We start from the raw sequence: 14,505 nt of genomic DNA, 5'->3' as shown, positions 1-14,505 counted from the left end.
TGATAAGATAATCTTCATGATATTTTAATAAAAGGAAGTAGAATCCTAACATTTTACCGGACTATTCCACCCTCAAATAATATTCAAATTTTAGAAATATAAATTTCGGTACAATGGATTAAATTTCATACCATCAGTTTTGAACTTAAGAAGTTTAGATAGATTTAAGTGTATTATTAAACAAAAAATTCATTTGATTAGTTGAATTTTACTTGCCAAGCGCCTTTTCTGAATTGGCATTTTTTCATGTATAAAATGCTTAGAGGTATAAAAAGGAAATGATTCAAACTGTCAAATTAGCAGCATATTATAATTATTTCCAAAATAAAATAAAAATTACTTGCGCTACGGTCCTCTTGTCCATTTTGCAAATCCTCCTAGAGTAGAGACTACCCCTCCACTTGCTTGCACGCCACCCCCGTTTCACATCTTGTGGCCTTTGGGTTAGCAAACGACATGTTGTGTCGTATCCTAATGGCCCATTGTATGTTTTTGTGTGAGAGAACCGTGTATAGGTAGACTCTTAGATATATATGTCCAAAAAAATGGATTGTCCTATTCAGTTTTTAACTTTCATTCTTAGAAGCAACGCATGGTTTTGAAACCCGGACCGTTTATTGAACTGCAAAAGGAAGAGGTTCAAGATTTTTGAGGTTGAACCAAGGTTGAACCGTGATGACATCATAATTAATTTAATAATTAATTAAAGCATAAATATAGATATTAAATTTATAAAACTAGCAAAATTGATTAATATATCTATATATGTGAGGGAAATTTAATGATTTTCAAGAATATATTTAATAATTAAATAAGAAAGTCAATAAAATAAAATAATAACCATGAAAACATTAAAATTTATGATTAATTTTTAAAGTAAGGTTGAATATCTTTGAAGGATTTTAATTATAATTTTTTTTTTTTTTTTTTTATATTCCTTGTAAGAGATAGATAATTTGATTAAGTAGAATAGAATTGTGTTAAGTTGTTTTTATAAAAGAAAATGAACCGGGGTTGATCGCACGGTTCATGCCATCGGTTCTACATGAACCGTGTGGTCCAACCTCGGTTTAAGGGGTTCATGGAATTAACAATAATTCCAGTTCTCTATACTCAAAAAATCGGTTTTCATCCCGGTTTCAGGTTTTCCTGGTCAGACCTCTCGGTCCAGTCCGGGTTTCAAAACAGTGAAGCGACATAGTTGAAAAGAAAAGTAATTGTAGACATCCTATTTTGTTTAGGCATATACCCGAGGATCTCAGTCTTGATAATGAAGTCTTCCTAATCACTACTGAACTGATCAACATCGTATATTAAATACAACAACTCAAGCCACAAAGACTCGAACCCATTTTTCAAACCCAAATCCGTCTCAAAGTGAAGTGAGTCACTACTAATTAAAAGTAACAAATTCACATAAACTGTATTTAAAACTTCATGTCAAATCCATGTGAATTGCATATGGTAATTTCACACTAAGTATGCGTTTGGATACCGCTTGTTTTGCTGAAAACTGAAAACTAAAAATTGAAAACAATAAAAAATAATTTTTTGGTTACTGTTCACTTTTAAAATTACTGTTCACATGCCTATTTGCACTGTTTATGACTCATGAACAGTGCAATAGGCGCTGGTTAAAAAATAAAAAAATGAAAAAAAAAAAGCCTGAAACGCGGACGCAAACCAAATTGTTGGGAAATTTAGACCCCGGTTGATAGAATTAACAAATTTTAAACCCAAGTTGTTAATTAGATTTATTATGAATAAAACTTGTTAAAATAAACAAACATCAATATCATGTAGCGGAAAAGTAAATAAGACAATATATGATAACCCAAGAAAACCAATGAAACAAACTAGTTTCACAGTAAAAAACCTGGGGGGAAATCTTCCCGAAAAGCAATCCACTATAGTAAAGAGAAGTTTCAAATCTAGTACAAAACCTTTATCCCTAGACTCTACAATCCCCGTAGATGAATTTACAGTAGAAACCTTCTACCGCTTTAGAATCTTTGAACTCTTCAATATATGAACGCCACCATTTTTGCATGAATCCCAATACGTAACTAATCAAAGATGTACGGCTCCTAATACGTGATTAACACACCAACTTGAAGAATATGTTGGTTGCAAAGTTTTTCATTTCATCAACAATAAAGATCACGAAGCACTTGGTTACAAAATCCTAAGGCACAAAGACGCAGTAGCTTCTTTCGGAGAGAATAAGGCATCGATCACTTTTTGCATGTGTTCTCCTTGTATTCTCTTATGTGACGGCCTCTAAAATAAGTCTTATATATGTCTAGGGTTATGAGAAAAGAAACCCTACACAAATACATAAGTATAGGCCTAAAATCAGATCCATAAATATGAATTTCGTAATTTTCGATAGATACCTCAATAGATAGCTATCTATCGAGCCTGTTGCTTGATTGATCGAGAGGTGTCAAGGAGGTGTCAAGGAGGTGTCAAGCCTATCTGTTGTGAGCTATCGAGGAGCTATCGAAGGGAAAAAAAGTTGCTCGATCGATCGACCTAGCTATCGAGAGGTATCGGGATTGCGATAAAAAGAAGCTATAGAGCTCGATAGATAGCCTAGCTGTTGAGAGGTGTCAAGCAGCTATCCAGCTTTAAAAAATCAGCACATCTTTACTTGTTTCTTTGACAGATTTGCATGGCTTCAATACTAGACTTGAACTCTTGTTCCTTGAAGTATTAAATATATCATAGATCTACCCAATTACAAGTAAAGTGCGTTTTGTCAAAGGATTAGCCAATTACATAAAATAGTGACATATGTTCCTAACATTAAATCACATATGTCCTAACAATACAAACACTAAAACTACTTTAAAACAACAAAAAAATTCTAATAGAAAAATACAATTTAATAAGAGTTCTATTATTTTGTGGATTAGTTTGTACTAACATTCCACTTGATATTTACATGAAGTCTTTGAATGGGCAAATTTATATAAATTTAAAATTTGAGTTTTTAATTGAAACTTTTTTAAAATCTAGGACTATATTTTATTATATTTTAGAGAGAGAGAGAGAGAGAGGATTGGGTAAGTTACATCTAGTGTAACTCTAAGTAATGTTATACCATCTAATAACTTGTTATTGAATTCATATTTTGAAAATCCTTCTAATATATTACATATTTTATATTTTTTTTAATATGCATGTAAATTTAATGCTAATTGGATATTATTTATTGTTTGATCAAAAACTCATTTTTTATGCATTATTTTAAATGACAAAAATTTGAATTTAAACAACTGATTGATATGTGACTATTGATCTTTGATTATCTTAAAATTTTGCAAACATGGAGAATGTATGAAAATAATATAATTTAACAATGCATTTGTCAAAATTTGGATCCAATTAAAAAATATTAAGTGGTGTAACATTATTTAAAGTTACACCAAATATAATCCCCTCCACCCCAGGTAAACAACTCCTGTTGTATTTGAGTCATGTACACATTGTTGTTTGTTATCTTTTAGGCTAGTATTCAGCAGTGCTGCTTGTTCAGTTATAGTGTTTGAATTAAAGTTTACATATTCATTTACACACGCAAATGTTGAAGAGAAGAGAACAACTTTTTGAGGTAAAATGCATGGTCAAAATTTATATGTATCAATATAATTACATTCTTACTCTACCAAAGGGATGCATATATACATCACTGCCTATAAAAGCTATTACAAAGTGCTTGGGAAATACAACAATGAACTATAACACTTGGAGGTGAAGCTTCAATGTTATCCTCTGCAGCACATAAAGTTTAAGAGAACATTCTGAGGGATAAACACATTGGAAGCTTGTTTGCACTAATACAATTACATTGCCCTATGCAAGGGATCCCAAATATTTACATCAGCCAGCATAGAAAAAATATTTTAAATTACTCGGGACAAACAATCAACTCTCACTTAGCAATGGTGCTTCAATGTCATCCTCTGAATCACTGCTTGAAGTTGAAGGTACCCCAGGTTTAAGCAGGCAAGCATAACATAATGAAATCATCTGAGGAGAATAAGATGCAGAGTTGGTTAAGAGAGAGAGAGAGAGAGAGAGAGAGAGAGAGAGAATGGGGAGTATGTGCTTACCATGCATACAGATGCACATACAATACTGAAACCTTTGCAGTTGAAAGGTGCACTGCTAGATATGAACCATGCTGAGATAAAAATTTAGCTTGTTAGCAATACATATGAATTGATTCTAACATTCAACTAAAAAAAAATGATGGGTTAGTCTACTCACAAGTCAATGGACTCATTACGAGCGGTGATAACAAACTTGCTATTGATTCCACACCAGCCACAAATCCTTGTGCTTTTCCCTGCACAAACAATCGAACATACATGTCAATGGAATGACCACGGTCATGTGCTTTGTACTGTATTTAGCTCAAGAACTAACTCAACACAAAACAAGTTATTGTGATGCGGGAGAACCCTATGTCTACATTTATTTCTTTTTTGTTTGGCATACTCCTGAAATTCTCCATCAGTTAAGTGAATGCAGCAATTTCAGGTGTAAAAGTAGCAATTTTCGTGGCATAAAGCATCTGATAACCATAGATAACTGAACAAAAGATAAAAATAATTGGACCAATTTTCATAGAAAGCCACCATTTTAAACTGAAAACTCACTACTGGACACATGCTGATCTGATTCATTCTGAACACATGTTGATGAACCTGCCTCATTTTTTTTAATTGAGTTCAAAGTTTAATCTAAAGAAGTAGAAAACAGCCAGTTCTAGATGAGTAGTGTAACTTATGAGATGCATTAGCTTTACTCAAACAACTTTATCAAATTCAACAGCCTCTCCCAATGTATAATAATACCGAAAGGTGAAAATAGAGAAACCAGGACTTTCCTTGTATTGACAGTAAGAGTAGAAGATTATTATTATTTTTGGTTGCTAGAAAGAATATTAAGAACTATGGAATGCAGAACTGTAGGTAATGGGATCACATGTATTTTCCAAACCTGATTTTTTGAGCTCGATGCTCTTGAAATAATTGCATAAGTCTGGATATAATTTGACAGGAAAAATTGAAACACCATTAGAATTAAAAGTGAACTGAATAACCACATTGAATATTATTTTATGAAAAAATTTATGATTCCAATACTTACAGCAGGGCTTACAAAGACGACTACAACTTTAAATGTGGCACTCATATATGGTACCTGCATTGTGGCAATGTTGCATTGTTACTGACTGAGAAATGTATCCACAGTTGAAAAGTAATAAACAGAACTAGGAAACTTTAGTTTTACTTTCACAAAGCCATGATTAACACATGATCGAATTTATAACTCCATATGAGGAATGGAAATTAAAAAATTCAAAATAGCCTAAATAAAAAAGAAAAGAAAGAAAAGTTTCTGATCAATGTCACTAGTGCTTTTTGAACCACAGATTCTTTCATAAAAGAAGCACTCAAGTTCCCTACGTGCACATGAAACTCTTAGAGCATAAAGTATTTTTATATTCCTCATGTAATACGTTTTACAAATTTGTTTCCAAAATTTAAAATTTTCAAACTACAAATTACGTATCTAAACATGATTCATGTAAGAAAATAGAAATAACATCGATATGTCCAAAAATCATTTAAGGCTAAATATTTGCTTGCAAGCCAACTCAAGTGTTTATGTGTCAGAAAATTTTCCTTTAGCATAGAATTTAATAACGCATTCATAAAGTATGTACATACCCATGCCGCCCATGCAAGGCCATTGAATAATGCCTACACAGCAAAAAGAATCATTAGTTTTTATTTTATTTTGTAATTTGTGCTGGAAGGATTAAAAGAAATGGTTATAAGAGACTTACATAAGCTATTGATGCAAGTAAACCTATGCACAATATCACTTTCTCTCCAACCAATGGATTTATTAATGGAAGCACCAACATCTGGAACCACAAACCAACATGTTATAGGAAGAGCATTTCTGAAGGAATTTAAAATTTTCATAAAAGAAAACAAGAAGCTCAACACAATCATCATATGGAATATTTTTGACAAAAGAGGTTTCGTTCATGCTGATAGTATGAGCACTGAACAGTACTCTCAACTCCGAAGACTTTGAAAGGATTATAAGCAATTAGGAATCGAGTACTAAAAGGTACAGTACTCTCAATTCCAGAACTCATAAAATAAACTTTTTAATTGTCAAAATTTTCATACGACAAACAATGTGCTCATTAAGGGAAGACAATTAAACAGAATATGACCCTAAGAATAGTTTCATTTCTATAATCACAATGCCTTTGCATTGTTTTCTAGTTGAGAAGACAGATTATCAACCATTACAACACCAACTGGAAGAATTATTCTTTCGATAACTTCTGAGCAACAAAGCAGAGGATTTATAAGGAAAACTCTGGCATATACCAAGCAGATAAAGTTAATAACATACTAGTAAGTATTGATATGCTGCCTTGATTGATGGCAAAAGATGAGAACAATTCACAATCTTCAGTATAAAGGTATATCAAACTCTTATAAGTAAATACAAGGAAACTTTAGATCCATAATATACTTCACCTGTGTAACAATTGAACCTACTCCCACGAGCAACAGAATTTCTGATAACTGATTTTTGTTGAAACCAAAAGCGGCCTTCAGATAGTACTGCACAGGTAGTAGCATAACCATCAATTCATTGAATCAAAACAAAAACATTGTTTCATAAATTTTCATTACTCAACTTCACGGATTGGTTTAGTTGCAATTATCTTATGAGATGATAAATCTAGCACTATCTTATCCTAAACTGTTGATTAAGAAAGCCTTTGGCTTTGTAGTCTCTAGGAAGTCTGAAGCTCTCACACCTTTTCTTTTTCTGCACGAGTTTCTGTGCAAAATTTCTCCCATTACTTTGGTGGGTTCAGGACATGTGCTTGATCTGTTTGCCAATGACAACTGCTAACCAACTAATTCATGACTCCTCTGATTCATACTCCCCTGAATAAAGCTTTATAGGGTCCCCTGCTTCATGTCTAAGTCTCTACCAATTTCTCTTTCTCCAAGTCCTTCCACATTCTATTTGTATAAGGTCTTTAAAATATTTCCTTCAAGACTGGACATCTTTGGCTGTATATAATAAGCAAAATTATTTTTATATATTTTCCGGGTGAGCACATTGCATACAAATCCTACCCCAATAAGGTACGTTTACTGGGCATTTCCCCTACTCCCTTTTCTTTATTTTCTCCTCCTCTTTTTCAACCCCAAATCACACAATGTGCCAATTACTGATTTATAATGACAGTTGGATTTTGGCCAAACTAAGATTGGTAGCAACAATAAGCATCACAAAAGCTTTCAGTTCTATTCAAGATTTTCTTTCAAAATATTTGCTTTAAAGATTCTGACTGAAACTATTCTGAAAAGGCTGAAAGAATATGTCGTTTGTCAAAAAGAAAAAAATGATTATGGAAAAACGGAAAGAAAATTATATAAATATATATATATATATATATATTTAAAATATCTGATGCTGTATGATGGTACCAAGAGGAAATTGCCAGCATGCAACCGTCTATTTGCTTGTGAAAATGATAAATTAATAGGAAACATACCATCAAGACGTAGGTGATGCCAGACATTCCCAATTCATAGAAGAAAGAAACCAGAGAAATGCCCCTTAAAGTCGGACTGTAAAATAAAAACAAAGCACTTTTAGCCAGACAAAGACAATTTATGTATAATGTTTTGCAGGTATAAAGGTTTGGATGCTCAGACTGCCTAAGAGATTCCAGATATGGTTTTTACGTAATGCAGGATGGGGATATTTTAAGCTGTCTTGATTATAGACAAAATTACCTGCTCATAACTAATCTAGCAGCATCTTTCATTGATTTGTATCGTTTCTGGATAATTTTAATTGTCTTAGCTAAGCAAGCTGAATCTTGGTCCCTCTTTGGAGCCAGCTTAACTGTCTCAACCAGAAAGATTTGAATATAAATCGGAGATAAGATCAAGAGAGCTATTGAAACCTGAAACAAAAGGCTGAATTGGTAAAAATGATTTTACAGAAAAAGATGACAGAATTGAGGCTGTATGGCTAATGCTGAATTTAGAGCAGCAACATACCGGAAAAATGTACTTTTCCGGGAGAAAAAGTGCCAGAAGATTTCCCAAGACATGCGAAGCTGAATAAAGGCCTGTTATCCAACTAAAAGCTGCTGCCCTCTTATTCTCTTCAATAACATCCGCCTACAAAGGAAGGGAATATGTGACCCCCAATATTCCCTATTCATGATCATTAATCATCGAGGAACAAGTCTTACCGCATAAGCAACGGAAATGCAGAAAATACTCCCTTGACTTAGAATATAAGATATGGTACGAAGAACATAGTAAGCATATACAAATCCTTTAGACTGATTCCAGGCAAGTACAGCTGAAAATAGAATACAGAAAAATCAAATTTGTAAATTCACTTGATGATCTTGACAGTATCATTGATGTAATGCTAGTAGCATCATACAAAGAAATTATTAATGTCATTCAAAATTTTAGAAGGTAATCATGTATAGTTGTAATGGAATTTCCTTTTTTTTTTCCTAATAAATTTATTCTTTCAAAATGTATAGTTGAACTATAATTACATTTAACTTTTCTTTGTCTCTCATCTTTCATACATCATTTAGTGTGCTTATCTTACTTTAGATCAGTTTCAGATGAATAGCGGCATCTGTAGCCATTCAATCAGAATCAGCTGGAATTCAAAATTTTGTGTTTTTCAGATATATATCCACCATAAACAAAAAATATCACCTTTTACCCTTTTTTTGTTTTTTTTTTAAAAAAGGTTCTCGTCCAGAGTCTGTCAAATTCGTTTAGCCTGAAGCCAAATTCGTGCCTTAGAAATGATTTATAGGCTTGAATGCTAAACCATTAATCTTTTGAAATGCACATGGTCTATAGTATCTCATCCACTGTCTTCAAAAGCATTTGTAAATTTCTTAGACTGAATCACATTTCACATTAAATTTTTTCTAAAATGTTAATTAAAAAAAACCATAATTGTGAAACAGCTAATGCACACACATAGTGCGATACATATTTGGGGTTTCATATCCTTAATTCTCAAAGTTCAGAAGTAAATATCTAACAGTGTTGTACATATTACTTCACATAATCAAGTAGGTTATTTAAATGAAACATACCAAAAGGGAATATAGATGTGGATATAATAAGAAGGAGCATTGGTTTACGCCCATGCTCATCTGAAAGCTGACCTAACAGTGGAAGCACCACCATTTTGAAAATTCCAACCACCTGCATTCATTTAAAATATATATGTCAAACCTTAATTTAAAGAAAGTTCTCCATGTTGTCTTTCCCAGTCTTCTTCTGCATCTCATTTTAACAAGAAACTGATTTCTGACTCATGCTCAATGCAATCAAATAATTGAAATTTAATTGAAGAGCATAAAGTAAAACAAGTATGGAAAATGTTAACGGATGCCCTAATGGCTAAGGGCATTTGTTGGTGAATCATTTTAAGAAAAAATTTATGGAAAAAAAAAAAAATATATATATATATATATTTTTTGACAGTTTTTTCTATTTCTCATAAAAGTTATATCAAAACTTTCATAAAATAGTTTGTTAACAATTGCCCTAAAGGCACAATTAACAGGAACTGACAAGTATTATACACAATATTTCATAATAAATTTCAGAACTATTGAATTGTTAAGTTGTAATTGATTCTTCTTTGAACCCATTATTAACTATCCTTGAAAAATTTTGTGACTCCATGGTTATTGAAGGAAACTACATGTCGTAAAGCCACACGATGATGAGAAAGGGTATCACATGAAGGCCTATAGTATAATAGCATGCGACCTTTCAAGTTAAAGTTGAGCTGAGAACAGTTTGAAGGACCATAAGTTGTCCCTCTTAAGTGTTCTTGATAAGTGTGCCGCTTGTCTATATTTCAAAAACCAAATTATAAAAATAAAAATACTAATGTGAGACTGAGAGGGTAAGAGTAAAGCTAGCCTAGAAGGAGGGGGACCCTGGTTACTTGTCTTCTTCTTCTTCTTCTTCTTTTTTTATTTTTATTTTTTTTATTCTATATTATATTTTTTATGATGGTTACTTGTCTTTTTATATATTGGTACACAACATGGTCACATTAATTGATGAAGGTACTTACAAGTCTACAACCACAACAATAATTACTCCCACTTTTTAAGGTTATTTTCTTTCTTCTTCTTTTATATATATATATATATATATATATATACACACAAAAGATGAATATTACAAAATAAATTAAAATTCAGGAGGCCAATAATAACAAATCATTTTTTTTAAAGCATATCATGAATATGGCATCCCTACGACCCACACCCGAAATTAAAAGATGTATACATTGCTTACAAGGAACAATTACAGTGCCATTACATAATTTACAATTACAGAGCTCAAAATTAAAGACATTTCCAAATCAAAATCATATAAGCATATTTCCTTTATTTTGCCAACTTACTTAATTACCTATCATATCCTACCTTCACTCTCACTTATAATTTTGGGAGTGTAGGTGATGATAGGAGAGATCAATTGCGTAACGTATAATTAATTAATGCCACTTACCCTTGTAAATATATATATATATATATATATATAGATATATTTTTAGAATCTCTATTTTTACTACTTTGTAAATTTATTACTTGAGTTTTGCTGATCCATCAACCTTGATGGTCTATTTATGAAAGGAGCCATAGGTATCATATATTGTTTGTATGAAAGATGATATTTTACTAACTTTGTATATACCATGCATAACCCATGACACTGGCGGAGCCAGCATGGGGCGAGGGGGGCAATTCCCCCCCCCCCCCCCCGACTTTGTAAAAAAATTCCCCAAACTACTAGTTTTGTAGGGGGGCATTACATTGTTTATTTAAGGTGCTTGACACTTTGACCCACCCTTTTGACATGAAAAAGAGAAAAAGCTGGTCCACTCCACCCTTAAAGAAGCAAACCGGAAAGTAAGGAAAAAAGTTTTCCTAAAAAAAAAAAAAAAAAAAAAAGATAAAAATATAAATAAGTGCTATATTTAAAATATTTTTATAACAAATTATATGTGTAAGATGTAATTGGTTTTAATTTGAACTTACCACTAAAATTAGCTTTTTTTTTTTTTTTTTTTTTTTTTTTTTTTTTTTTTTGTTGTATACATAGCATATCCCTTATTTTTTACCTATTACATTATTCATGGCATTTGTCTTTCTTGTTCATATCTCATAAATTACTTGTCCCATAAATAAACAGTGAAATGCCATTTATTATTATTTTTTTTTAACAATATGCAACATTTACTTTTTATTAAATTTGTTTACAATTGTTTATTTATTTTGTTACTATAATCGATTAATGTATTAATTTTTTTTAATACTATCTTTTAATCTTGCCCCCCCTAAACTAAAATTCTGACTCCGCCACTGACCCATGACCATGAGTTAGAGATTCTAATTGAATCGTAACCTTAATTAAAAGAAAAAGATAAGCGTATATAATAATAATACTATTATATTGTTAATTAATTTACTATAAGAAGCTTCTAATTTCTATACGTGGAAATTGACAAAGTAATCATTTTATTTAGACTGACTAATCTGCTTAGGAACATGTTATTTAGTTGAAATTAAAAACTTTTTGCCGAAAATAATGTAGATAAAAGTTAGTTGAAATAATACCGTGTGACTCATAAATAATAACAAAAAGTACAGTAAAACCCATAAATAGTATAAAAAATAAGCTGTATAGTAAAATAAATTGACAAAAATAATCAGTGCTAAACGCACTCTTAACCCATTAATAAGTGGATAATTGAATTTTTTTAATGTAGAGTACGACATGATTTTTGTGCAATTAGATTCTAAAAAAACTAAAAATAAAAAAGATTCCTGTAGCTCATAAATATCATCATTTTTATTTCTCGAAGGGAAAGTAGAATAAGAACCAATAATGAATAATAACCTAACAAGTTTTGTGGATCATTTTCATCCATTTGCAATTAATTGTTTACGTAGATTCCAAATCAAGTTATTAAAGTTCTCCAACCAGTATTTCATCTCTGAAAGCGGAAAAAGGAAAGTTGACATTGACAGTGTTTTTCTGAAAAAATCAATGTCTAAGTTTAACCATCTCAAAATCCTTGAAACTTTAAGGATAAAAAAGTATTACCATCAATGATAAATTCAAGGAATATGATGGACAACATGCGAGGCCCCTTTTTCTAAAATTCTTTTATTTCTTTTGGGACCATAATTAAGTTGGGGCTGTTTGGTGTCGATGAAAATTCTAACAAACAATGAGAGAACGGAGAATTATGAACTTGATTTGATTCTTTGAGCATAAAATACATAAAATAAAATTAAATGCAAGAAAAAATGGGCCATTTTAAACAGTACTCGTATGATCAACTCCAAATCATGTCCACCAAACCAAAAAAAAAAAAAAAAAAAAAATCAAGAACTAGGTCAGCAGATCATCATGCAGGCACCCCGTTTGGTTTCCGAGAAAATACAGAAAAGAAAATTTTCAACTCTTTTTTGAGTTTCAGTGTCTTGGTGTCTAAAAAAAAAAAAAAGCAAGACTCAAACATGTCACAAAGAACAAGAAAGCGCCAAATTCGACAACCATAATTTTTTAAACAGATATAACACAACTAAACATGGCTCATTTTTCCTCCATTTTTTTTTTTCTCAGGAGCTAGCTAAACCCAACAAAGTCCATCCAAGAACCAAAAAAACAAAAAAGACAGAATTTGTTACATACCGTTTGTTGAAGACCATTAAGATAAATAGCTTCTGTACAGGTTGAGTCTCCTGGACATAGAGCATTAGTAATAACATCAACAAGAACAGTAACAGTCATTTCCTCAGCGATCCAATGAACACAGAGTGGTGGTAGCAAGTGAAGCAGGAGCTTCATTCCTTCCATGTCACTACTGCTGCTACTACTACTAATGTCTTCTCGTTTTGCAAGAACCTTGTTTGACAACATGGTGTAGTAGAAAATTTATTTTATACATATATAGAAGGAGAAAAATTCGATGTGGGAATTTAGAGAGTTAGAGAAGGAAATTAAGAAGGGAAGGTGGGACTGGTTGGTGCAGTGAAATTGAGATTTTTGACTGGTTGGTGTGTTGGCAATGATGGGAAGTATTTATAAGGTGAAAAAGTGGATGATCTTGTGTCTCCTGTTTCAAACTCCTCTGATTCAAACTCCCCTGAATAGAGCTCTCTAGAGTCTAGTGTCACCTGCTTCATGTCTTAAGTCCCTACCAATTTCTCTTTCTCCTAGTCCTTCCACATTCTATTTCTATAAGTTCTATGAAATATTTCCTTTAAAATTGGACATCTTAGCATTATATTATAATCAAAATTATTTTTATCTATTTTTGGAGTAAGCACATTGCAAACAAATCCTACTCCTACAAGGTACATTTACAGGGCATTTCCCCTTTCTCCCTTTTCTTTGATTTCTCCTCCGCTTTTCAACCCCAAATCACACAATGTGCCAATTACTGATTTATAATGACAATCGGATTTTGGCCAAATTTAGATTGGTGGCAACAATAAGCCTCACAAAAGCTTTCTGTTGCATACAAGGTTTTTTTTTCAAATAATTGCTTTAAAGATTCTGACTGAAACTACTCTGGAATGGCTGAATGTCGTTTGTCAAAAAGTAAAAAAATAAATTTATATATATTTTTGAAATATCTGATGTTATATGATGGCACCAAGAGGAAATTGCAACATGCAACCATCTATTTGCTTGTTATAATGACAAACTAATAGGAAACATACCATTAAGACACAGTTGATGCCAGACTTTCCCAACTCAAAGAAGAAAGAAACCAGAGAAATGCCCCTTAATGTCGGACTGTAAAAGAAAAATGAAGCACTTTTAGCCAAACAAAGAAAATTTACATATAATGTTTTGCAGCAATAAAGGTTTGGTTGCAAAGACTGCCTAAGAGATTTCAGATATGGTATTTACGTAATGCAAGATGAGAATATTTTAAGCTGTCTTGATTATAGACAAAATTACCTGCTCATAACTATTGTAGCAGCATCTTTCATTGATTTGTATTGTTTCTGGATAATTTTAATTGGCGTAGTCAACCAAGCTGAATCTTGGTCCCTCTTTGGAGCCAGCTTAACCGTCTCAACCAGAAAGAGTTGCATATAAACTGGACAAAAGATCAAGAGAGCTATTGAAACCTGAAACAAAAGGCTGAATTGGTAAAATGATTTGACAAGAGGGAAATTTGACAGAATTAAAGCCGTGTGGCTAATGTTGAATTTAAAGCAGCAACATACAGGAAAATTGTACTTTTCTGGGAGAAGTGCCAGAAGATTTCCCAAGACATGCGAAGCAGCAGAAAGGGCTGTTATCCAACTAAAAGCTGCTGCCCTCTTATTCTCTTCAACAA

The 14,505-nt window shown here is 32.1% G+C and overlaps 1 protein-coding gene across 2 annotated transcripts; it reads right to left on the bottom strand.

Moving 5' to 3' along the window:
• Positions 1-3,608: 3,608 nt before the first annotated feature.
• LOC126722655 (uncharacterized) lies at positions 3,609-13,130 on the bottom strand. 2 transcript variants are annotated; one of them, XM_050425797.1, is made up of 14 exons: positions 12,843-13,130; positions 9,281-9,320; positions 8,327-8,439; positions 8,130-8,252; positions 7,860-8,032; positions 7,616-7,691; positions 6,579-6,665; positions 5,864-5,944; positions 5,745-5,777; positions 5,161-5,214; positions 5,011-5,052; positions 4,276-4,354; positions 4,119-4,189; positions 3,609-4,035 (listed from the first exon to the last, which is right to left on the bottom strand). In XM_050425797.1, exons 1-14 carry the CDS (start codon positions 13,068-13,070, stop codon positions 3,931-3,933), a joined length of 1,305 nt encoding a protein of 434 aa, XP_050281754.1. In that variant the 5' UTR covers positions 13,071-13,130; the 3' UTR covers positions 3,609-3,930. The 2 variants fall into 2 exon arrangements, with proteins under 2 accessions (XP_050281754.1, XP_050281753.1); XM_050425796.1 differs by having other exon boundaries at positions 9,209-9,320; positions 12,843-13,123.
• Positions 13,131-14,505: the final 1,375 nt, after the last annotated feature.

The sequence above is a fragment of the Quercus robur genome, chromosome 4 (genome assembly GCF_932294415.1).
Source record: "Quercus robur chromosome 4, dhQueRobu3.1, whole genome shotgun sequence".
Lineage (NCBI taxonomy): Eukaryota > Viridiplantae > Streptophyta > Magnoliopsida > Fagales > Fagaceae > Quercus > Quercus robur.
The sequence above is the reverse complement of the archived record's forward strand: the minus strand, read 5'-3'. Positions and strand labels throughout refer to the sequence as shown.